The 24,959-nt window shown below is 40.2% G+C and overlaps 3 protein-coding genes across 3 annotated transcripts; 1 reads left to right on the forward strand and 2 right to left on the reverse strand.

Annotated features, from left to right (window-relative positions):
• Positions 1–1,638: 1,638 nt before the first annotated feature.
• On the reverse strand, positions 1,639–3,906 carry LOC149143012 (phospholipase D alpha 1-like). The gene is made up of 3 exons (XM_089451651.1): positions 3,656–3,906; positions 1,962–3,248; positions 1,639–1,851 (listed from the first exon to the last, which is right to left on the reverse strand). Exons 1-3 carry the CDS (start codon positions 3,746–3,748, stop codon positions 1,639–1,641), a joined length of 1,593 nt encoding a protein of 530 aa, XP_089307777.1. The 5' UTR covers positions 3,749–3,906.
• Positions 3,907–6,080: 2,174 nt separating this feature from the next.
• Positions 6,081–19,410, forward strand: LOC149143013 (phospholipase D alpha 1-like). Its single transcript, XM_089451652.1, has 3 exons — positions 6,081–6,175; positions 17,668–17,698; positions 18,106–19,410. The coding sequence occupies exons 1-3, from the start codon at positions 6,096–6,098 to the stop codon at positions 19,408–19,410; spliced, it is 1,416 nt and encodes a 471-aa protein (XP_089307778.1). The 5' UTR covers positions 6,081–6,095.
• LOC149143014 (phospholipase D alpha 1-like) lies at positions 13,125–15,400 on the reverse strand. The gene is made up of 3 exons (XM_089448575.1): positions 15,166–15,400; positions 13,472–14,758; positions 13,125–13,361 (listed from the first exon to the last, which is right to left on the reverse strand). The coding sequence occupies exons 1-3, from the start codon at positions 15,256–15,258 to the stop codon at positions 13,125–13,127; spliced, it is 1,617 nt and encodes a 538-aa protein (XP_089304701.1). The 5' UTR covers positions 15,259–15,400.
• Positions 19,411–24,959: the final 5,549 nt, after the last annotated feature.

Here is a 24,959-nt window from a genome sequence, read left to right on the forward strand (position 1 = left end):
TAATAAAAACTAAAATATAACAACAAATTATGATTGATGAGCATTGACCATAATAAACTATAATTAATAAAAAAAAACTATAATTAATAAACACTTGTATGCAAATTAATATGCAACTTTTATTCTATTGATTTTGAACTTAATATATTATAATAGTTCAAAAATTACATTCACAAAGTTAATCTTCTTACAAAATCAACAAAGTTAAAAGCATGATAGCTAAAATGAAATGCATTTTTAATTGAGTAAACATTAATTTTTAAATATACATTTAGAATATATTTTCTTTCCTAATGTTACAAATATCAACAAGTTTAAAGACACAATAATCAATGAAATGAAATTACTTAAACGATGAAAGGTTGGACATGTTTTCTTGGTGCCAACTACCCTACACTCAAAACATATTTTCCTTTTAGAAATGATGATTCAAGTATTGACATGTTTTCAGTGGATGCAAACTACCCTATACTCTCTATATTTTCATTTTATAAACTTTATGTATCTCATACACCAATTTCTACACCAATTTATCCAAGGGAAAAAATCCTTTCATGGGACCTTTTGTGAGTCGACGTATTTCAATTTGGTCGAGGTCGCTGGCGTCAATGAAAATATCGTCTATTGTGGCTACATTTCCTATAAAATGATCGGGCTGCTACTCCGCTTCTGTTTCAACAAGATCAGCATCTGTCATACCAAAGTTCATGTGCTGGAGTCATCTTCAGGAAGGGAATCATTTACAAATAGGTCACGCCATGACTTGAATCATTTGTAATTTCTTGAATATTACATGTTTTGAAGCGGTCATGATGTAGCCGAATAACAAGCTCCTCCTCATTGGGATAAATGTTTATGTGTTTAAGGTTGGACGAAGATAGGACACCCAAACTAATCTACAACTTTATCCACACTGCTTGATACCTTCAAAACATATTCTTACTGCATTATTAGTCTATCAATAAATATTTATGTTGGTATTAATACATATTCTTATAGCATTATTAGTCTATCAATAAATATTTATGTTGGCATTAATACATATCTGTTGAGATTCACTTTCTTTCTGGGAAGATTTCTCCATCCAACATCACCATGAAATGTATTTAGGCAGAATCATGTCTTATTTGCAATCTAGGCCCCGCAGTTGAGTGCTTCTTTTGAGTAGCAAGGAGATCTACCCATCTTGGATATTTTCTTTCTTTAAACCCTTAAAACTAACACCACAGTCCATGATCTCCTCTGCTTGGAACACGAATAGTATTGGCCTCGTCAATGGTCTTTCTAGGCCATTTAGTACATGTAAAAAACATTAGATTCATCCCGCCAAGGAGAACCTGGATGTCGGTGGTCCACCAGGGTGCAATGTAAGACACAGATTGTATTTGCAATTGTTTTCAATAATGAAAGAGCTCACGCAAGCTTCGGCAATAAAACCCAAAATATAAAATATTTTCACTCTCTAGGTTGAGATATTAATCTCACTGTTAGTTAGTTGTTGGTTAGGTGTTATTTTAATTGATTTTTTTGCCTGTTAGGTGTTATAAACAGTTTAGTCTTATTTCTTACTTCAGTTCTATTCCATAGATGTGAAATATGATGTCTAGTTTTACTTCAGTTATTTATGGAGTAGTCTACCTAGGCGGTAGAATGGCCCTTTTTCCGGCACCGGCCAGAAAATCGTCCGGCTCCGGCTACCGGAAATCTCTCCCTCTTCCGCCACCATCCCTCAGTTCCACCACCACCTTTCTCTGCCACCCTCCCTGACCGCCCTGACATTCCCTGACATCCCTGACCGATCGCCTGACATCCCTGATCGATCGGGGAGTAATTCCTGCGGGGAGTAATGAGCTGGAATTCATGCGGGGAGTAATTCCCTCCATTCGAAATGGTCACCCGCGCCCATTCAAGCTCTGATACTTCGAAATTTCAAGCTCTGCGCTTCAGCTGTGCTGGCTTACCCCTCTGCGAACTCCTTCCGCACTGCAGCTCGGAGTCCAGGTACTCCTCGTCGGTAAATCCTCAAGATTTAGGAGCAGTGTGGGATCGGCCTGTTTTGTCCAGCGCTGAGTAAAATTGGTGACCACATCGTAAGCAGCAGGGCCTTGGATCTTAGAATGGGCATCATGCCATGGCTCCCTAGGGCCTCCGTGCCGAAGATCTACTCCCTTGTAATTGATCTGATGAAAATCATCCTTGTAAACAGTATCCAGAGTCCTAAACAATGGATGGATCTCGTTATCATACCTTCCATCGCAGAGATCGATTCCTCCAACGAAGCTCACGACCTCGCGATTCTCAGAGCCATGGACGCGGGCATCCAAGCACACAGTCTTCTGGTGATGGGTAAACTCTGTAAAAATCTCCGCGGTTTGGAATGCACTCATCGAACGATCTTTGTATCTGGGACATTGAAAGCAGTAGACGTTGGTGCCCTTGAAATATTCAGATGTCTCGTCACAGTGGGTTTGCATGAGTCCCTGGTAACTGAGAAGCTCCACGGCTGTTATATCCTCCCAGATAAGGACCAGAACTCTTACTCCCTGATCCGCTTTCTTCTTCAAAAGTTCACCCAATGTCACAGTTTCTGCACCAGGGATCATCCTTTCCTTGTCCCTCACAAGCGTAATCTTGGTATTTACAGACCATCCAGCAATGTATATAAATTGCTCGGCTCCATCAATGTACTGGTACACTTCCTCCCACAGTCTCGGAGGCCTGTATAAGGCGCGCTCCTCGCCATGACCCAGCTCGATCCTGGGACGATAATTTTCTAATAAGTGAGAATTCTGATACAGATTGACTCTGCATCCTTTCCTCTGCTTGAAATACACATGCTGGACTCCTGGGAAGTTTCGATCTCGAATCCCGGAACCCCAGTACGGATCTTCTGAGACTTGTTTGAACTGGAGGCGGGCATGGATCTGAGATTTCTTTAGCTGTTCGGAAAAGTCTTCATTATATAAGTCATACCAGCCCTCGATGACCTTGCTGCTGAGGATTTCTGAGATTGGGATCTTGGCTCTTCCAACCACTTGTGCAGAGATTTCCAATCCCTTCTTAACGCTGATAACCAGAGAAGGCGATGTGTAGGCGCAGAGTATGTGAAAAGTTTCGTTCCAAATTGGGTTTGTAGGTTCACGGGACAGAACTCTGGTTCTTGCAATTCTAGCAATACCAATATCTATGGTGGCATATAATCCATTGTGCTCATCTAGATGGAGAAGCTCCTTAACTTCCTCCCCCACCTGCTCAACAAAAAATCATTAGTCCTACTTCAAAAGTTTTACAAAATGATATGCATTCTTAAACAAAAGACCAAACCTGGGCTTCAGCAAGGTCCTCACAATCATTAGTCCTACTTCAAAAATTTTACAAAACGATATGCATTCTTAAACAAAAGACCAAACCTGGGCTTCAGCAAGGTCCTCACAATCATTAGTCCTACTTCAAATTTTTTACAAAATGATATGCATTCTTAAACAAAAGATCAAACCTGGGCTTCAGCAAGGTCCTCACCTTGTAGAGAAACAAGAATCAATAAACCAAAACCAGGATCTTGGAAAATTCTCCACCTTGTTTCTCAACAAGATGTACTACTGTTCAGTAAACATCAAATACAAGATCCATAATCAAAGGTGGTTGACGTCATTACCTTTCTCAGCAACCTGGGTAAGCCTCCATGACTGAGGTGCCTAGCTTCAAATATAGTGGCAGTAAGTGTACCATGAACTACTTGGGATGCCATTGGAGACCTGTATTAGAAATCTGTAAATCACAAAAGTAATGCAATCCACTGACTATGGAGATGTTTCAAGCTACACAAATTTATAAGAGTACAGGGAATTTGAAGACCAGCAGGTTTTTAGACCACTGTTCAATGGAACATGTTTTTCTTGAACACTTTAGGTCTGTGAACATTCTGTCATATGGTATTGATACATGAAAACTAACTCTACTTTGGTAAGGAAAAAAATTATTTTGAATGATGTCTTCCACACATCTTGTGGATCAACAGGTATCTAGTGATAAATGGACTTCAAGTAGATTCTTTTGATTAGTTTCACTCCCTCCAATGTGTCGTGAATATCATCAATTGAGGGCTTGGGTACCTTCTGTTGTTTCTAGTCATTGCAAATAGATTTTGGATAAAAAATTATGCCAAGGAAACAAAATATGGGAATTTTGTTTTATAAAGGAGGTGGTGGCCTTTAGATTCAATAAAATTTGGAACCTTGTTTTTAAGCTTAATCAAAAGGGAAGGCCTTTGATTATGGCAGATCTCTTAGCTTAAGAAAATTGAAATAAGATACTAAGACTGTACTGAATAAATAATTTACTCAACTTGAATAAACTTTACTAATACAATACATGTAGAAAACGTTATTGCAATACTCCCAAAAGGTTTAACAAAACAAATTTATGAATAACCAGAATCATAGACAGTAATTCAAATACTTTGAGGAATGAAATTAGCAAATAGTAGAAATAAAATACTCATAAATATCATAACTCTATCATGGAAATAAGGGAGATTTATCCTCAATCTTTCCTCTCTAATAATTCTAGACAATCCTGCTTTGTACTGAAGAATAGAAAAGAATGACAGAAAACTACTCACAGATAAACACACACTGCCATGAACCAGTATGTGAAACCTTTGATTAAATCTCAAAATTGAGGCCTACAAAAAATATATATGAAAGTATTTTCTGATTACAAAATCCAACCCCTCTCTTGATTTGCTTCTTAAAATTTAAAAGTTTCCATAACAACAATTTGTTATGAAAAATTATAAAAATAGAATTAACCAATAGAAAATAAATAGTTTGTTACAAATTAAATCAAAAGCTCCGGTTATGTTTCTTTATTTGGAATTTTCTGTTGTAGTTAATAAATTTTAGGAAGGATTGCAACTATTTGTCGCAATTTTCACCAACTGCATAACTGAAAGATGTCATCTTCCTATAGGCTACATCCAAATCTGAGCATTTCTTATAAGTAAGAGAAACTGGAAACAGGTATTTGATCTAGCAATGGATGTAGAAATCATTCATTAACTTACTGATGAGTGTTTTACCATCTATCTCCTCTTTCAAATTTACAAATTTACTGTGATCCCCTTTTCATTCAATCAATATTTTTTAGTGGGCCTACCGGGAAATCAATTTATTTGGTGTTGTCCAGGATGTAGGTAGTCCTAATTCTCTCAAGATGTTAAATTTGGTGTGAAAATGATCCAAATCACTTTGAACTTCTCTGCATTTTTCTTATACATTCTTATGAAAATTATTTTTCTTTTTGGACTTTCTTAATCTTTATAATTAAACCAGTTCTATCTCTGATGCCTACTACCCTTATTCCATATGCAACAGAGAAGAACTAATTAACATAATCTACAAATGTAAATTGTCAAGCATACTTTCTGAGAAGAGAGGTCCAGAAAATCACTGAAAATGCTCCTCCATTTGAATCCTGCTTTCTGATATTAATATTGTGAAACGTTTCCTCCTGAAAGTAGATGAACAAGTGAACCAACGCTGACTGATATCTAAAATATATAAACATATCGAAATCTTCCAGTTGGTAATTTATAGCATTTGAAAGATACTGATTAAGTTGGAATATTGCAGAAGATCTTTTGACGGGAGAAACATAAGATAGGAACCCTAGAATACATTAATCAAATTCTAGTCATGGTCATAACATAACTGTGAGAAAATCATAGAAATAATTTGTCTGGATAGCTCTAGAAAAATACTTGATAAATATTGGGGGATTTTACTAGGGATTTCGTCTCTAGGGGTAAAGATAATTCTAAATTTTACTTTCTTTCATCATGAGAGAGATTGTGATATGTGGAATTTAGGATTTCATTAGTAAGAACCTAAACTTGTTTTCACTTTAGGTCTGTGAACAGCTGCAGTAACCTCCATGTAATTTTCAAGAAAAACATGTTCCAATGAACAGTGGTCTAAAAACCTGCTGGTCTTCAAATTCCCTGTACTCTTATAAATTTGTGTAGCTTGAAACATCTCCATAGTCAGTGGATTGCATTACTTTTGTGTTTTACAGATTTCTAATACAGGTCTCCAATGGCATCCCAAGTAGTTCATGGTACACTTACTGCCACTATATTTGAAGCTAGGCACCTCAGTCATGGAGGCTTACCCAGGTTGCTGAGAAAGGTAATGACGTCAACCACCTTTGATTATGGATCTTGTATTTGATGTTTACTGAACAGTAGTACATCTTGTTGAGAAACAAGGTGGAGAATTTTCCAAGATCCTGGTTTTGGTTTATTGATTCTTGTTTCTCTACAAGGTGAGGACCTTGCTGAAGCCCAGGTTTGATCTTTTGTTTAAGAATGCATATCATTTTGTAAAAATTTTGAAGTAGGACTAATGATTGTGAGGACCTTGCTGAAGCCCAGGTTTGGTCTTTTGTTTAAGAATGCATATCGTTTTGTAAAAATTTTGAAGTAGGACTAATGATTGTGAGGACCTTGCTGAAGCCCAGGTTTGGTCTTTTGTTTAAGAATGCATATCATTTTGTAAAAATTTTGAAGTAGGACTAATGATTTTTTGTTGAGCAGGTGGGGGAGGAAGTTAAGGAGCTTCTCCATCTAGATGAGCACATTGGATTATATGCCACCATAGATATTGGTATTGCTAGAATTGCAAGAACCAGAGTTCTGTCCCGTGAACCTACAAACCCAATTTGGAACGAAACTTTTCACATACTCTGCGCCTACACATCGCCTTCTCTGGTTATCAGCGTTAAGAAGGGATTGGAAATCTCTGCACAAGTGGTTGGAAGAGCCAAGATCCCAATCTCAGAAATCCTCAGCGGTAAGGTCATCGAGGGCTGGTATGACTTATATAATGAAGACTTTTCCGAACAGCTGAAGAAATCTCAGATCCATGCCCGCCTCCAGTTCAAACAAGTCTCAGAAGATCCATACTGGGGTTCCGGGATTCGAGATCGAAACTTCCTAGGAGTCCAGCATGTGTATTTCAAGCAGAGGAAAGGATGCAGAGTCAATCTGTATCAGAATTCTCACTTATCAGAAAATTATCGTCCCAGGATCGAGCTGGGTCATGGCGAGGAGCGTGCCTTATACAGGCCTCCGAGACTGTGGGAGGAAGTGTACCAGTACATTGATGGAGCCGAACAATTTATATACATTGCTGGATGGTCTGTAAATACCAAGATTACACTTGTGAGGGACAAGGAAAGGATGATCCCTGGTGCAGAAACTGTGACATTGGGTGAACTTTTGAAGAAGAAAGCGGATCAGGGAGTAAGAGTTCTGGTCCTTATCTGGGAGGATATAACGGCCGTGGAGCTTCTCAGTTACCAGGGACTCATGCAAACCAACTGTGATGAGACATCTGAATATTTCAAGGGCACCAACGTCTACTGCTTTCAATGTCCCAGATACGCAGATCGTTCGATGAGTGCATTCCAAACCGCGGAGATTTTTGCAGATTTTACCCATCACCAGAAGACTGTGTGCTTGGATGCCTGCGTCCATGGCTCTGAGAATCGCGAGGTCGTGAGCTTCGTTGGAGGAATCGATCTCTGCGATGGAAGGTATGATAACGAGATCCATCCATTGTTTAGGACTCTGGATACTGTTTACAGGGATGATTTTCATCACATAAATTACAAGGGAGCAGATCTTCGGCACGGAGGCCCTAGGGAGCCATGGCATGATGCCCATTCTAAGATCCAAGGCCCTGCTGCTTACAATGTGGTCACCAATTTTACTCAGCGCTGGACAAAACAGGCCGATCCCACACTGCTCCTAAATCTTGAGGATTTACCGGCGAGGAGTACCTGGCCTCCGAGCTGCAGTGCGGAAGGAGTTCGCAGAGGGGTAAGCCAGCACAGCTGAAGCGCAGAGCTTGAAATTTCGAAGTATCAGAGGTTGAATGGGCGCGGGTGACCATTTCGAATGGAGGGAATTACTCCCCGCATGAATTCCAGCTCATTACTCCCCGCAGGAATTACTCCCTGATCGATCAGGGATGTCAGGCGATCAGTCAGGGATGTCAGGGAATGTCAGGGCGGTCAGGGAGGGTGGCGGAGAAAGGTAGTGGTGGAGCTGAGGGATGGTGGCGGAAGAGGGAGAGATTTCCGGTAGCCGGAGCCGGACGATTTTCTGGCCGGTGCCGGAAAAAGGGCCATTCTACCGCCTAGGTAGACTACTCCGTTATTTATTATTGATATTTACAATATGACCTATTTAGTTATTCAGAATATTCAAAAAAACAATTTGAGTTCCACTTTCATTCTTGGTAAGTTATGGGTTAGCTCAAAAAAAAAACATATCGCTAAAAAACCTGCTTACAATGGAGGGTTAGCTCAAAAAGGAAGAAACATATCACTGAAAAACATGCGTACCCGGTGTCCATGTGGCGCATGGTTTTCAAAATTCAGATTTCAAATGCGATTTTTTGTGTTTAGAAGGCTTTAGCTGTGTTCGGTCGAACAATGGGAGAAAGTACAGATACAGTCTCTAAAGTAGAGTGAAAAGATACAAGGCGACATGAGCCTCCAGATTGCAAATTCTCAACCGTTTTCCGACTTCCGCAGCAGAATGGGTTTATCTTTTTATGTAAACGGGCTTAAACGGAAACATATAGGGCCCCATTAGCCACGTCAACAAGCTCAAGGAATGTGCAATTGTGATAAGCTTGGTGTTTCAGATCTACACGAAGTTCCTGCTTTAGCGCTGCATGGAAGCGACCTCAACTATGCGAATATAGGCGGAAGTGAGAGAAGAGCCATTCCCTTCGCAATAAAAGCCGATAGATTAGAATCTATTGGGAATTTTTGAATGGGAAAATAACAAAACCAATCAAGCAAATACCACAGAGCCAATGCTCTGTTCCATTTCTTCCAGGGCCTTTGGACAGGGAAGCTTTTAAAAACAAATGTACTCATAACAGTCCATTAAAACAGCATAAAACATTTTCTATTGCTTAAAAACAAAAACTGTTACAAACTCATCCTCTTCGCAGAGAGGGATTCACTGGAGAGACTCTGTCTCTCTCTCGCTTCTGGTCTTCCACTGCTGTGGGTATTACAAAAAAATTTCTTGCTGTTTCTTGGTTTTGCGCTGGGCAACCAATACAATACATCCCTGTTCTTTTTTTTAATTTTTCACACTGCTGTGTGTTCAATGCATTTCCATGAACAACCTCTGCGCGCGGGCTCAACACACAGTTTCATGCCATTCCCTGGTTTTGCAATGGCTAACAGACATTACAGTCCGCCTCTATTCTGTTTTCCGCACTGCAGTGCATTCTTTTCCCTGTTCTTCATACAATCCCGCGCGCAGGCACTCTCCACATTCTTTTCCTTGTTCTCATGAACAATCCTCTAGCGCGCAGGCTCCCTCAAATGTTATGTGGAAAACATACATATGTATATGAAAAACAATAAAACTTATGTGCCGTAAACAAAATTTAATAATTCACCTACATCTACGTACAGACATTAAATTCCATTCGCGGCGGTCAACAGAGAAAACCAAACACTCCACGCAAAATTTCGATTTGACGCAGGCGGAATGCACATTCGGGAAATCGACGGCTGAGGACGCGCGATCAAATCGTTGAGCTGATCCGATGAGGTTCGCAAGCCATCCTCGGGCAAACGAAACAGACTTTAACGTCCGGGGAGCAGGCGGTATGGCGGATGTACAGTGGACGCGTGGCGGCGTTTGATTGTGTCGGAGCCCCTCCTGCTGGTACAGCCATTTGCGAATGGCGGTGCGGGGAGACCGGGCGGTTTTCCAAAACCGCTGTGCAGTTGGAATTAATATTCCAACACTCCCCTTTAATTTCAACTGCTAGGCATTAGGACATACCCAAACACTTCCTCACATAGAGGGATTCCTCAGTACTGCTGTTACAAAGATATCTTCCTCACATAGAGGGATTCACCAACTGTTTCTGATGCAGTTCACAAACAAACAAAGTTGTCTTCCTCTTAATAGAGGGATTAACCTGAAACTGTGCTTAAGAGCACCTTCCTCATGACAGAGGGATTCACCATTACAATGTGCTGAAGAGCACCTTCCTCATGACAGAGGGATTCACCATGTGACTGTGCTTAAGAGTACCTTCCTCATGACAGAGGGATTCACCTGTTATAAAAAAACATCTTCCTCTTAACAGAGGGATTTACCAAACTATGCTAAAGAGCATCTTCCTCTCAACAGAGGGATTCACTAATGACTATGCTGAAAAGCATCATCCTCTTGATAGAGAGATTTACCATGTGTATGCTTGAGAGCATCTTCCTCTCACGGAGGGATCACTGCCAAACACTGCCTTAGATGCAGTTTCAAAACAATAAAAATTCATTGCACTGTTCTTTTTTTTGCTGCTGCATATTCACTGCTGTTGCATATGTTGTATTTTAGTTCAATGAACAATGCATTCATTACACATACATTTACTGCTGTAAAGAAAAAAATTCTTTTACCTGTGCTGCTGTCCATAACTTCTTGCTGCTGCATTTTTCATACTCACTGCTGTTCATACCCATAACCATAGACTGTCATCCCTGGGTTTTTATTTGCTGCTGCGTTGCCTCTGCAATTTGCACTGTGGCTGCCTTTTGTTTCATCATACTGCTGTGTGCCCATACACTAACTCCTGTTAACACGGGCTGCCCCTGTTCCTTTTTACACCCTTGCTTCACACAATCTTCATCTTCATTTTTTTTATTTTCATAATGCACAGTTGTGCAATTCCTTTCGATTTTCTGCTACCACACACATTCTCATTCACCCATGTGCATTAAAAATATGTTGTCCATGTTTTTCTTTATGCATTTCTTTGCATGTGCTCCATAAAAAAAATTTCAAACTGTTGTTTTGTGTTTTGTCCTCCCACTGCTGTGAGGGTCTCCATGCTTTGCATACTTTTCTTATTGTGCTGCTGCACTTCACATTTGAGGGCTGCCCCTTTTTCTTCTCTGCTTTTATGGCAGATTTAACTTCATATTTTTCCCTTATAAAAGGTCTTCATCAAAGAGTGACTATTAAGACAGTTCAGCAACAAAAAAATTACAAGCTCCCCTTTAATGTGTGCTTGTCTTCTTTTGGCAGACTCTTCTCAAAACAAATTTAGATCCACTGGAGAGTTCAAGGGGTTTTCAGATTGCCTTTCCTTCCTTCTCCATACTTGTGTAACTTTCTTCTTTTGCATGGGTCTAGCTTTTGTAAGATCCAATGTTAAGTTACAATCTCGTGCCATATGCCCAATGTTATGACACTTAAAACATTCTACATTTTTCATGAATGACATTTCATGATTTCTTCTAAAATTGTTTCTTGGAGGTTGTCGAAGACCACAACATTTATCTTTATGAAATGCTCTACAGTTTTTTGCCATATGACCAAAGTTTGAACATGAATAACAATAACCAAAAAATGAACTTTGGTACCTGGGAGATGGTGGTTTCATTGATGTACTTCTGAAGCCTTGCTGCCTTGAGATCCTTTGATGATCACCATTGCCTCTTGCCTTTTTTCCATCAGCTACATTTCTTCTTGGAGCTGGTTTTCTACTTGGAGGAGGATTTCTTCTATTGCAGCCTTCATTTTTCTCCTTGCCTTTGCTGGAACTAGGAGCATCACACCTTCTTTGTGGCTTCTTCACATCTCCTTTGCTTAAAGCATCCTCATGCTTGTTTGAGGGTTCACCTACATACCCAAGTCCTGATTTATCAGATGGAGATCTATGATAGCTAAGCATGTCATCCAATGCTTGAGAGCTCTTCATGATCTTGTTCATCCCTTCAACCTTCTTCCTGAGGAGGACAATCTCTTCATTACTTAAACGATGAAAGGTTGGACATGTTTTCTTGGTGCCAACTACCCTACACTCAAAACATATTTTCCTTTTAGAAATGATGATTCAAGTATTGACATGTTTTCAGTGGATGCAAACTACCCTATACTCTCTATATTTTCATTTTATAAACTTTATGTATCTCATACACCAATTTCTACACCAATTTATCCAAGGGAAAAAATCCTTTCATGGGACCTTTTGTGAGTCGACGTATTTCAATTTGGTCGAGGTCGCTGGCGTCAATGAAAATATCGTCTATTGTGGCTACATTTCCTATAAAATGATCGGGCTGCTACTCCGCTTCTGTTTCAAAAAGATCAGCATCTGTCATACCAAAGTTCATGTGCTGGAGTCATCTTCAGGAAGGGAATCATTTACAAATAGGTCACGCCATGACTTGAATCATTTGTAATTTCTTGAATATTACATGTTTTGAAGCGGTCATGATGTAGCCGAATAACAAGCTCCTCCTCATTGGGATAAATGTTTATGTGTTTAAGGTTGGACGAAGATAGGACACCCAAACTAATCTACAACTTTATCCACACTGCTTGATACCTCCAAAACATATTCTTACTGCATTATTAGTCTATCAATAAATATTTATGTTGGTATTAATACATATTCTTATAGCATTATTAGTCTATCAATAAATATTTATGTTAGCATTAATACATATCTGTTGAGATTCACTTTCTTTCTGGGAAGATTTCTCCATCCAACATCACCATGAAATGTATTTAGGCAGAATCATGTCTTATTTGCAATCTAGGCCCCGCAGTTGAGTGCTTCTTTTGAGTAGCAAGGAGATCTACCCATCTTGGATATTTTCTTTCTTTAAACCCTTAAAACTAACACCACAGTCCATGATCTCCTCTGCTTGGAACACGAATAGTATTGGCCTCGTCAATGGTCTTTCTAGGCCATTTAGTACATGTAAAAAACATTAGATTCATCCCGCCGAGGAGAACCTGGATGTCGGTGGTCCACCAGGGTGCAATGTAAGACACAGATTGTATTTGCAATTGTTTTCAATAATGAAAGAGCTCACGCAAGCTTCGGCAATAAAACCCAAAATATAAAATATTTTCACTCTCTAGGTTGAGATATTAATCTCACTGTTAGTTAGTTGTTGGTTAGGTGTTATTTTAATTGATTCTTTTGCCTGTTAGGTGTTATAAACAGTTTAGTCTTATTTCTTACTTCAGTTCTATTCCATAGATGTGAAATATGATGTCTAGTTTTACTTCAGTTATTTATGGAGTAGTCTACCTCGGTGGTAGAATGGCCCTTTTTCCGGCACCGGCCAGAAAATCGTCCGGCTCCGGCTACCGGAAATCTCTCCCTCTTCCGCCACCATCCCTCAGCTCCACCACCACCTTTCTCTGCCACCCTCCCTGACCGCCCTGACATTCCCTGACATCCCTGACCGATCGCCTGACATCCCTGATCGATCGGGGAGTAATTCCTGCGGGGAGTAATGAGCTGGAATTCATGCGGGGAGTAATTCCCTCCATTCGAAATGGTCACCCGCGCCCATTCAAGCTCTGATACTTCGAAATTTCAAGCTCTGCGCTTCAGCTGTGCTGGCTTACCCCTCTGCGAACTCCTTCCGCACTGCAGCTCGGAGGCCAGGTACTCCTCGCCGGTAAATCCTCAAGATTTAGGAGCAGTGTGGGATCGGCCTGTTTTGTCCAGCGCTGAGTAAAATTGGTGACCACATCGTAAGCAGCAGGGCCTTGGATCTTAGAATGGGCATCATGCCATGGCTCCCTAGGGCCTCCGTGCCGAAGATCTACTCCCTTGTAATTGATCTGATGAAAATCATCCCTGTAAACAGTATCCAGAGTCCTAAACAATGGATGGATCTCGTTATCATACCTTCCATCGCAGAGATCGATTCCTCCAACGAAGCTCACGACCTCGCGATTCTCAGAGCCATGGACGCGGGCATCCAAGCACACAGTCTTCTGGTGATGGGTAAACTCTGCAAAAATCTCCGCGGTTTGGAATGCACTCATCGAACGATCTGCGTATCTGGGACATTGAAAGCAGTAGACGTTGGTGCCCTTGAAATATTCAGATGTCTCGTCACAGTGGGTTTGCATGAGTCCCTGGTAACTGAGAAGCTCCACGGCCGTTATATCCTCCCAGATAAGGACCAGAACTCTTACTCCCTGATCCGCTTTCTTCTTCAAAAGTTCACCCAATGTCACAGTTTCTGCACCAGGGATCATCCTTTCCTTGTCCCTCACAAGCGTAATCTTGGTATTTACAGACCATCCAGCAATGTATATAAATTGCTCGGCTCCATCAATGTACTGGTACACTTCCTCCCACAGTCTCGGAGGCCTGTATAAGGCGCGCTCCTCGCCATGACCCAGCTCGATCCTGGGACGATAATTTTCTGATAAGTGAGAATTCTGATACAGATTGACTCTGCATCCTTTCCTCTGCTTGAAATACACATGCTGGACTCCTGGGAAGTTTCGATCTCGAATCCCGGAACCCCAGTATGGATCTTCTGAGACTTGTTTGAACTGGAGGCGGGCATGGATCTGAGATTTCTTTAGCTGTTCGGAAAATTCTTCATTATATAAGTCATACCAGCCCTCGATGACCTTGCTGCTGAGGATTTCTGAGATTGGGATCTTGGCTCTTCCAACCACTTGTGCAGAGATTTCCAATCCCTTCTTAACGCTGATAACCAGAGAAGGCGATGTGTAGGCGTAGAGTATGTGAAAAGTTTCGTTCCAAATTGGGTTTGTAGGTTCACGGGACAGAACTCTGGTTCTTGCAATTCTAGCAATACCAATATCTATGGTGGCATATAATCCAATGTGCTCATCTAGATGGAGAAGCTCCTTAACTTCCTCCCCCACCTGCTCAACAAAAAATCATTAGTCCTACTTCAAAAGTTTTACAAAATGATATGCATTCTTAAACAAAAGACCAAACCTGGGCTTCAGCAAGGTCCTCACAATCATTAGTCCTACTTCAAAATTTTTACAAAACGATATGCATTCTTAAACAAAAGACCAAACCTGGGCTTCAGCAAGGTCCTCACAATCATTAGTCCTACTTCAAATTTTTTACAAAATGATATGCATTCTTAAACAAAAGATCAAACCTGGGATTCAGCAAGGTCCTCACCTTGTAGAGAAACAAGAATCAATAAACCAAAACCAGGATCTTGGAAAATTCTCCACCTTGTTTCTCAACAAGATGTACTACTGTTCAGTAAACATCAAATACAAGATCCATAATCAAAGGTGGTTGACGTCATTACCTTTCTCAGCAACCTGGGTAAGCCTCCATGACTGAGGTGCCTAGCTTCAAATATAGTGGCAGTAAGTGTACCATGAACTACTTGGGATGCCATTGGAGACCTGTATTAGAAATCTGTAAATCACAAAAGTAATGCAATCCACTGACTATGGAGATGTTTCAAGCTACACAAATTTATAAGAGTACAGGGAATTTGAAGACCAGCAGGTTTTTAGACCACTGTTCATTGGAACATGTTTTTCTTGAACACTTTAGGTCTGTGAACATTCTGTCATATGGTATTGATACATGAAAACTAACTCTACTTTGGTAAGGAAAAAAATTATTTTGAATGATGTCTTCCACACATCTTGTGGATCAACAGGTATCTAGTGATAAATGGACTTCAAGTAGATTCTTTTGATTAGTTTCACTCCCTCCAATGTGTCGTGAATATCATCAATTGAGGGCTTGGGTACCTTCTGTTGTTTCTAGTCATTGCAAACAGATTTTGGATAAAAAATTATGCCAAGGAAACAAAATATGGGAATTTTGTTTTATAAAGGAGGTGGTGGCCTTTAGATTCAATAAAATTTGGAACCTTGTTTTTAAGCTTAATCAAAAGGGAAGGCCTTTGATTATGGCAGATCTCTTAGCTTAAGAAAATTGAAATAAGATACTAAGACTGTACTGAATAAATAATTTACTCAACTTGAATAAACTTTACTAATACAATACATGTAGAAAACGTTATTGCAATACTCCCAAAAGGTTTAACAAAACGAATTTATGAATAACCAGAATCATAGACAGTAATTCAAATACTTTGAGGAATGAAATTAGCAAATAGTAGAAATCAAATACTCATAAATATCATAACTCTATCATGGAAATAAGGGAGATTTATCCTCAATCTTTCCTCTCTAATAATTCTAGACAATCCTGCTTTGTACTGAAGAATAGAAAAGAATGACAGAAAACTACTCACAGATAAACACACACTGCCATGAACCAGTATGTGAAACCTTTGATTAAATCTCAAAATTGAGGCCTACAAAAAATATATATGAAAGTATTTTCTGATTACAAAATCCAACCCCTCTCTCGATTTGCTTCTTAAAATTTAAAAGTTTCCATAACAACAATTTGTTATGAAAAATTATAAAAATAGAATTAACCAATAGAAAATAAATAGTTTGTTACAAATTAAATCAAAAGCTCCGGTTATGTTTCTTTATTTGGAATTTTCTGTTGTAGTTAATAAATTTTAGGAAGGATTGCAACTATTTGTCGCAATTTTCACCAACTGGATAACTGAAAGATGTCATCTTCCTATAGGCTACATCCAAATCTGAGCATTTCTTATAAGTAAGAGAAACTGGAAACAGGTATTTGATCTAGCAATGGATGTAGAAATCATTCATTAACTTACTGATGAGTGTTTTACCATCTATCTCCTCTTTCAAATTTACAAATTTACTGTGATCCCCTTTTCATTCAATCAATATTTTTTAGTGGGCCTACCGGGAAATCAATTTATTTGGTGTTGTCCAGGATGTAGGTAGTCCTAATTCTCTCAAGATGTTAAATTTGGTGTGAAAATGATCCAAATCACTTTGAACTTCTCTGCATTTTTCTTATACATTCTTATGAAAATTATTTTTCTTTTTGGACTTTCTTAATCTTTATAATTAAACCAGTTCTATCTCTGATGCCTACTACCCTTATTCCATATGCAACAGAGAAGAACTAATTAACATAATCTACAAATGTAAATTGTCAAGCATACTTTCTGAGAAGAGAGGTCCAGAAAATCACTGAAAATGCTCCTCCATTTGAATCCTGCTTTCTGATATTAATATTGTGAAACGTTTCCTCCTGAAAGTAGATGAACAAGTGAACCAACGCTGACTGATATCTAAAATATATAAACATATCGAAATCTTCCAGTTGGTAATTTATAGCATTTGAAAGATACTGATTAAGTTGGAATATTGCAGAAGATCTTTTGATGGGAGAAACATAAGATAGGAACCCTAGAATACATTAATCAACTTCTAGTCATGGTCATAACATAACTGTGAGAAAATCATAGAAATAATTTGTCTGGATAGCTCTAGAAAAATACTTGATAAATATTGGGGGATTTTACTAGGGATTTCGTCTCTAGCGGTAAAGATAATTCTAAATTTTACTTTCTTTCATCATGAGAGAGATTGTGATATGTGGAATTTAGGATTTCATTAGTAAGAACCTAAACTTGTTTTCACTTTAGGTCTGTGAACAGCTGCAGTAACCTCCATGTAATTTTCAAGAAAAACATGTTCCAATGAACAGTGGTCTAAAAACCTGCTGGTCTTCAAATTCCCTGTACTCTTATAAATTTGTGTAGCTTGAAACATCTCCATAGTCAGTGGATTGCATTACTTTTGTGTTTTACAGATTTCTAATACAGGTCTCCAATGGCATCCCAAGTAGTTCATGGTACACTTACTGCCACTATATTTGAAGCTAGGCGCCTCAGTCATGGAGGCTTACCCAGGTTGCTGAGAAAGGTAATGACGTCAACCACCTTTGATTATGGATCTTGTATTTGATGTTTACTGAACAGTAGTACATCTTGTTGAGAAACAAGGTGGAGAATTTTCCAAGATCCTGGTTTTGGTTTATTGATTCTTGTTTCTCTACAAGGTGAGGACCTTGCTGAAGCCCAGGTTTGATCTTTTGTTTAAGAATGCATATCATTTTGTAAAAATTTTGAAGTAGGACTAATGATTGTGAGGACCTTGCTGAAGCCCAGGTTTGGTCTTTTGTTTAAGAATGCATATCGTTTTGTAAAAATTTTGAAGTAGGACTAATGATTGTGAGGACCTTGTTGAAGCCCAGGTTTGGTCTTTTGTTTAAGAATGCATATCATTTTGTAAAAATTTTGAAGTAGGACTAATGATTTTTTGTTGAGCAGGTGGGGGAGGAAGTTAAGGAGCTTCTCCATCTAGATGAGCACATTGGATTATATGCCACCATAGATATTGGTATTGCTAGAATTGCAAGAACCAGAGTTCTGTCCCGTGAACCTACAAACCCAATTTGGAACGAAACTTTTCACATACTCTGCGCCTACACATTGCCTTCTCTGGTTATCAGCGTTAAGAAGGGATTGGAAATCTCTGCACAAGTGGTTGGAAGAGCCAAGATCCCAATCTCAGAAATCCTCAGCGGCAAGGTCATCGAGGGCTGGTATGACTTATATAATGAAGACTTTTCCGAACAGCTGAAGAAATCTCAGATCCATGCCCGCCTCCAGTTCAAACAAGTCTCAGAAGATCCATACTGGGGTTCCGGGATTCGAGATCGAAACTTCCCAGGAGTCCAGCATGTGTATTTCAAGCAGAGGAAAGGATGCAGAGTCAATCTGTATCAGAATTCTCACTTATCAGAAAATTATCGTCCCAGGATCGAGCTGGGTCATGGCGAGGAGCGCGCCTTATACAGGCCTCCGAGACTGTGGGAGGAAGTGTACCAGTACATTGATGGAGCCGAGCAATTTATATACATTGCTGGATGGTCTGTAAATACCAAGATTACGCTTGTGAGGGACAAGGAAAGGATGATCCCTGGTGCAGAAACTGTGACATTGGGTGAACTTTTGAAGAAGAAAGCGGATCAGGGAGTAAGAGTTCTGGTCCTTATCTGGGAGGATATAACGGCCGTGGAGCTTCTCAGTTACCAGGGACTCATGCAAACCCACTGTGACGAGACATCTGAATATTTCAAGGGCACCAACGTCTACTGCTTTCAATGTCCCAGATACGCAGATCGTTCGATGAGTGCATTCCAAACCGCGGAGATTTTTGCAGAGTTTACCCATCACCAGAAGACTGTGTGCTTGGATGCCCGCGTCCATGGCTCTGAGAATCGCGAGGTCGTGAGCTTCGTTGGAGGAATCGATCTCTGCGATGGAAGGTATGATAACGAGATCCATCCATTGTTTAGGACTCTGGATACTGTTTACAGGGATGATTTTCATCAGATCAATTACAAGGGAGCAGATCTTCGGCACGGAGGCCCTAGGGAGCCATGGCATGATGCCCATTCTAAGATCCAAGGCCCTGCTGCTTACGATGTGGTCACCAATTTTACTCAGCGCTGGACAAAACAGGCCGATCCCACACTGCTCCTAAATCTTGAGGATTTACCGGCGAGGAGTACCTGGCCTCCGAGCTGCAGTGCGGAAGGAGTTCGCAGAGGGGTAAGCCAGCACAGCTGAAGCGCAGAGCTTGAAATTTCGAAGTATCAGAGGTTGAATGGGCGCGGGTGACCATTTCGAATGGAGGGAATTACTCCCCGCATGAATTCGAGCTCATTACTCCCCGCAGGAATTACTCCCCGATCGATCAGGGATGTCAGGCGATCGGTCAGGGATGTCAGGGAATGTCAGGGCGGTCAGGGAGGGTGGCGGAGAAAGGTGGTGGTGGAGCTGAGGGATGGTGGCGGAAGAGGGAGAGATTTCCGGTAGCCGGAGCCGGACGATTTTCCGGCCGGTGCCGGAAAAAGGGCCATTCTACCGCCTAGGTAGACTACTCCGTTATTTATTATTGATATTTACAATATGACCTATTTAGTTATTCAGAATATTCAAAAAAACAATTTGAGTTCCACTTTCATTCTTGGTAAGTTATGGGTTAGCTCAAAAAAAAAACATATCGCTAAAAAACCTGCTTACAATGGAGGGTTAGCTCAAAAAGGAAGAAACATATCACTGAAAAACATGCGTACCCGGTGTCCATGTGGCGCATGGTTTTCAAAATTCAGATTTCAAATGCGATTTTTTGTGTTTAGAAGGCTTTAGCTGTGTTCGGTCGAACAATGGGAGAAAGTACAGATACAGTCTCTAAAGTAGAGTGAAAAGATACAAGGCGACATGAGCCTCCAGATTGCAAATTCTCAACCGTTTTCCGACTTCCGCAGCAGAATGGGTTTATCTTTTTATGTAAACGGGCTTAAACGGAAACATATAGGGCCCCATTAGCCACGTCAACAAGCTCAAGGAATGTGCAATTGTGATAAGCTTGGTGTTTCAGATCTACACGAAGTTCCTGCTTTAGCGCTGCATGGAAGCGACCTCAACTATGCGAATATAGGCGGAAGTGAGAGAAGAGCCATTCCCTTCGCAATAAAAGCCGATAGATTAGAATCTATTGGGAATTTTTGAATGGGAAAATAACAAAACCAATCAAGCAAATACCACAGAGCCAATGCTCTGTTCCATTTCTTCCAGGGCCTTTGGACAGGGAAGCTTTTAAAAACAAATGTACTCATAACAGTCCATTAAAACAGCATAAAACATTTTCTATTGCTTAAAAACAAAAACTGTTACAAACTCATCCTCTTCGCAGAGAGGGATTCACTGGAGAGACTCTGTCTCTCTCTCGCTTCTGGTCTTCCACTGCTGTGGGTATTACAAAAAAATTTCTTGCTGTTTCTTGGTTTTGCGCTGGGCAACCAATACAATACATCCCTGTTCTTTTTTTTAATTTTTCACACTGCTGTCTGTTCAATGCATTTCCATGAACAACCTCTGCGCGCGGGCTCAACACACAGTTTCATGCCATTCCCTGGTTTTGCAATGGCTAACAGACATTACAGTCCGCCTCTATTCTGTTTTCTGCACTGCAGTGCATTCTTTTCCCTGTTCTTCATACAATCCCGCGCGCAGGCACTCTCCACATTCTTTTCCTTGTTCTCATGAACAATCCTCTAGCGCGCAGGCTCCCTCAAATGTTATGTGGAAAACATACATATGTATATGAAAAACAATAAAACTTATGTGCCGTAAACAAAATTTAATAATTCACCTACATCTACGTACAGACATTAAATTCCATTCGCGGCGGTCAACAGAGAAAACCAAACACTCCACGCAAAATTTCGATTTGACGCAGGCGGAATGCACATTCGGGAAATCGACGGCTGAGGACGCGCGATCAAATCGTTGAGCTGATCCGACGAGGTTCGCAAGCCATCCTCGGGCAAACGAAACAGACTTTAACGTCCGGGGAGCAGGCGGTATGGCGGATGTACAGTGGACGCGTGGCGGAGTTTGATTGTGTCGGAGCCCCTCCTGCTGGTACAGCCATTTGCGAATGGCGGTGCGGGGAGACCGGGCGGTTTTCCAAAACCGCTGTGCAGTTGGAATTAATATTCCAACACTCCCCTTTAATTTCAACTGCTAGGCATTAGGACATACCCAAACACTTCCTCACATAGAGGGATTCCTCAGTACTGCTGTTACAAAGATATCTTCCTCACATAGAGGGATTCACCAACTGTTTCTAATGCAGTTCACAAACAAACAAAGTTGTCTTCCTCTTAATAGAGGGATTAACCTGAAACTGTGCTTAAGAGCACCTTCCTCATGACAGAGGGATTCACCATTACAATGTGTTGAAGAGCACCTTCCTCATGACAGAGGGATTCACCATGTGACTGTGCTTAAGAGTACCTTCCTCATGACAGAGGGATTCACCTGTTATAAAAAAACATCTTCCTCTTAACAGAGGGATTTACCAAACTATGCTAAAGAGCATCTTCCTCTCAACAGAGGGATTCACTAATGACTATGCTGAAAAGCATCATCCTCTTGATAGAGAGATTTACCATGTGTATGCTTGAGAGCATCTTCCTCTCACGGAGGGATCACTGCCAAACACTGCCTTAGATGCAGTTTCAAAACAATAAAAATTCATTGCATTGTTCTTTTTTTTGCTGCTGCATATTCACTGCTGTTGCATATGTTGTATTTTAGTTCAATGAACAATGCATTCATTACACATACATTTACTGTTGTAAAGAAAAAAATTCTTTTACCTGTGCTGCTGTCCATAACTTCTTGCTGCTGCATTTTTCATACTCACTGCTGTCCATACCCATAACCATAGACTGTCATCCCTGGGTTTTTATTTGCTGCTGCGTTGCCTCTGCAATTTGCACTGTGGCTGCCTTTTGTTTCATCATACTGCTGTGTGCCCATACACTAACTCATGTTAACACGGGCTGCCCCTGTTCCTTTTTACACCCTTGCTTCACACAATCTTCATCTTCATTTTTTTTATTTTCATAATGCACTGTTGTGCAATTCCTTTCGATTTTCTGCTACCACACACATTCTCATTCACCCATGTGCATTAAAAATCTGATGTCCATGTTTTTCTTTATGCATTTCTTTGCATGTGCTCCATAAAAAAAATTTCAAACTGTTGTTTTGTGTTTTGTCCTCCCACTGCTGTGAGGGTCTCCATGCTTTGCATACTTTTCTTATTGTGCTGCTGCACTTCACATTTGAGGGTTGCCCCTTTTTCTTCTCTGCTTTTATGGCAGATTTAACTTCATATTTTTCCCTTATAAAAGGTCTTCATCAAAGAGTGACTATTAAGACAGTTCAGCAACAAAAAAATTACAAGCTCCCCTTTAATGTGTGCTTGTCTTCTTTTGGCAGACTCTTCTCAAAACAAATTTAGATCCACTGCAGAGTTCAAGGGGTTTTCAGATTGCCTTTCCTTCCTTCACCATACTTGTGTAACTTTCTTCTTTTGCATGGGTCTAGCTTTTGTAAGATCCAATGTTAAGTTACAATCTCGTGCCATATGCCCAATGTTATGACACTTAAAACATTCTACATTTTTCATGAATGACATTTCATGATTTCTTCTAAAATTGTTTCTTGGAGGTTGTCGAAGACCACAACATTTATCTTTATGAAATGCTCTACACTTTTTTGCCATATGACCAAAGTTTGAACATGAATAACAATAACCAAAAAATGAACTTTGGTACCTGGGAGATGGTGGTTTCATTGATGTACTTCTGAAGCCTTGCTGCCTTGAGATCCTTTGATGATCACCATTGCCTCTTGCCTTTTTTCCATCAGCTACATTTCTTCTTGGAGCTGGTTTTCTACTTGGAGGAGGATTTCTTCTATTGCAGCCTTCATTTTTCTCCTTGCCTTTGCTGGAACTAGGAGCATCACACCTTCTTTGTGGCTTCTTCACATCTCCTTTGCTTAAAGCATCCTCATGCTTGTTTGAGGGTTCACCTACATACCCAAGTCCTGATTTATCAGATGGAGATCTATGATAGCTAAGCATGTCATCCAATGCTTGAGAGCTCTTCATGATCTTGTTCATCCCTTCAACCTTCTTCCTGAGGAGGACAATCTCTTCTTCTAACTTTTCACATTCATTACTTTTCTTTGCTAGTTGTTCCTCAGTTTCTTCCTTGCTACGAGTAGCTTCAGCTGCTACTATTTTGAAGGAGATAATATCTGTCTTCATTTTGGAGATTTCTTGATCTTTTGCTTGACTACTCTTCATTTTCTTTTCAGCTCCTTGTGCCTGCTTCTTGGCTTCTTGTAGTTCAGACTTAAGGGAGGAGACCTCTACCTTATACTGTCCAATCTCTTCCACAAGCTTATTCACTCTCTTGTGTCTTTGTTCAAGTTGACTTGTCAAGACATCTGCCTGCATCTTTGCACTATTCAGCTGATTTGTCATGGATATGACTTCTTCATGATGTTTCTTCTTGCATTGGTCAAGCTCCTTCTTAAGCTTGGCAAGTTCTTCATTCCTTTCTTTTACTTGAAGCTTGATGAGGTCAAGCTTTTCATTCTCAGCTTCTATGATGGGTTCATAAGTCTCTTCTTGACTCATTGTCATGGTCAGTGCTCCCTTTGCATGAAGATCATGCAGTCTGTCCCATATATCCTTTTCTGATGTATATTTTCTTAGATTCCTCTTCACTGAATCAGGGAGTCCATCCAAGATAGTCTTTGTTGCTTGTGCATCATACTCCATGGATTCTTTATCCATCTTGCTGTCATCAATCACTGACTCCCAGACTTCAATCCCTTCAGACTTTAAGAAAGCCCTCATCTTTATTTCCCATACATCAAAGTTTCCATCAAACTTTGGAACTTCAAATAGAATGTATTCTAATGGATTGCCTTCTAGTTTAGTAGAGGAGGGAGACACATTTTTAGCAGGCTTGGAGGCTTTCTTCTTTGACCTTGCCATTCTTATCTAGGCTTTAAATACATGACTGTTTTTTTTTTAAATCACTGACTGTTTCTATAACAGTAACACAAAGGAAAGCTTGAGGAATACCTTAATCCTTTTCGCTGAGGCTTCACACTGCTGGAGAGGTTTGACTGTTGCAACAACACCTTCCTTCAGCTTCTTTGAGTCTTCAAAGAGCCTGGACTAGCTCTGATACCACTGTTGGGAATTTTTGAATGGGAAAATACCAAAACCAATCAAGCAAATACCACAGAGCCAATGCTCTGTTCCATTTCTTCCAGGACCTTTGGACAGGGAAGCTTTTAAAAACAAATGTACTCATAACAGTCCATTACAATAGCATAAAACATTTTCTATTGCTTAAAAACAAAAACTGTTACAAACTCATCCTCTTCGCAGAGAGGGATTCACTGGAGAGACTCTGTCTCTCTCTCGCTTCTGGTCTTCCACTGCTGTGGGTATTACAAAAAAATTTCTTGCTGTTTCTTGGTTTTGTGCTGGGCAACCAATACAATACATCCATGTTTTTTTTTTTAATTTTTCGCACTACTGTGCGTTCAATGCATTTCCATGAACAACCTCTGCACGCGGGCTCAACACACAGTTTCATGCCATTCCCTGGTTTTGCAATGGCTAACAGACATTACAGTCCGCCTCTATTCTGTTTTCCGCACTGCAGTGCATTCTTTTCCCTGTTCTTCATACAATCCCGCGCGCAGGCACTCTCCACATTCTTTTCCTTGTT

This window comes from Pinus tabuliformis, chromosome X (genome assembly GCF_031772625.1).
Source record: "Pinus tabuliformis cultivar Carrire ecotype Pingquan chromosome X, CPIR1, whole genome shotgun sequence".
In the NCBI taxonomy this organism is placed as follows: Eukaryota; Viridiplantae; Streptophyta; class Pinopsida; order Pinales; family Pinaceae; genus Pinus; species Pinus tabuliformis.

Coding starts and splice junctions, on each gene's coding strand:
- LOC149143014 (XM_089448575.1), bottom strand. CDS start 15,258: ATGGCATCCCAAGTAGTTCATGGTACACTTACTGCCACTATATTTGAA. Junction 14,759..15,165: donor TACCCAGGTTGCTGAGAAAG/GTAATGACGTCA, acceptor TTTGTTGAGCAG/GTGGGGGAGGAAGTTAAGGA. Junction 13,362..13,471: donor CGGAAGGAGTTCGCAGAGGG/GTAAGCCAGCAC, acceptor CATGAATTCCAG/CTCATTACTCCCCGCAGGAA.
- LOC149143013 (XM_089451652.1), top strand. CDS start 6,096: ATGGCATCCCAAGTAGTTCATGGTACACTTACTGCCACTATATTTGAA. Junction 6,176..17,667: donor AGTCATGGAGGCTTACCCAG/GTTGCTGAGAAA, acceptor TAGGCGCCTCAG/TCATGGAGGCTTACCCAGGT. Junction 17,699..18,105: donor TACCCAGGTTGCTGAGAAAG/GTAATGACGTCA, acceptor TTTGTTGAGCAG/GTGGGGGAGGAAGTTAAGGA.
- LOC149143012 (XM_089451651.1), bottom strand. CDS start 3,748: ATGGCATCCCAAGTAGTTCATGGTACACTTACTGCCACTATATTTGAA. Junction 3,249..3,655: donor TACCCAGGTTGCTGAGAAAG/GTAATGACGTCA, acceptor TTTGTTGAGCAG/GTGGGGGAGGAAGTTAAGGA. Junction 1,852..1,961: donor CGGAAGGAGTTCGCAGAGGG/GTAAGCCAGCAC, acceptor CATGAATTCCAG/CTCATTACTCCCCGCAGGAA.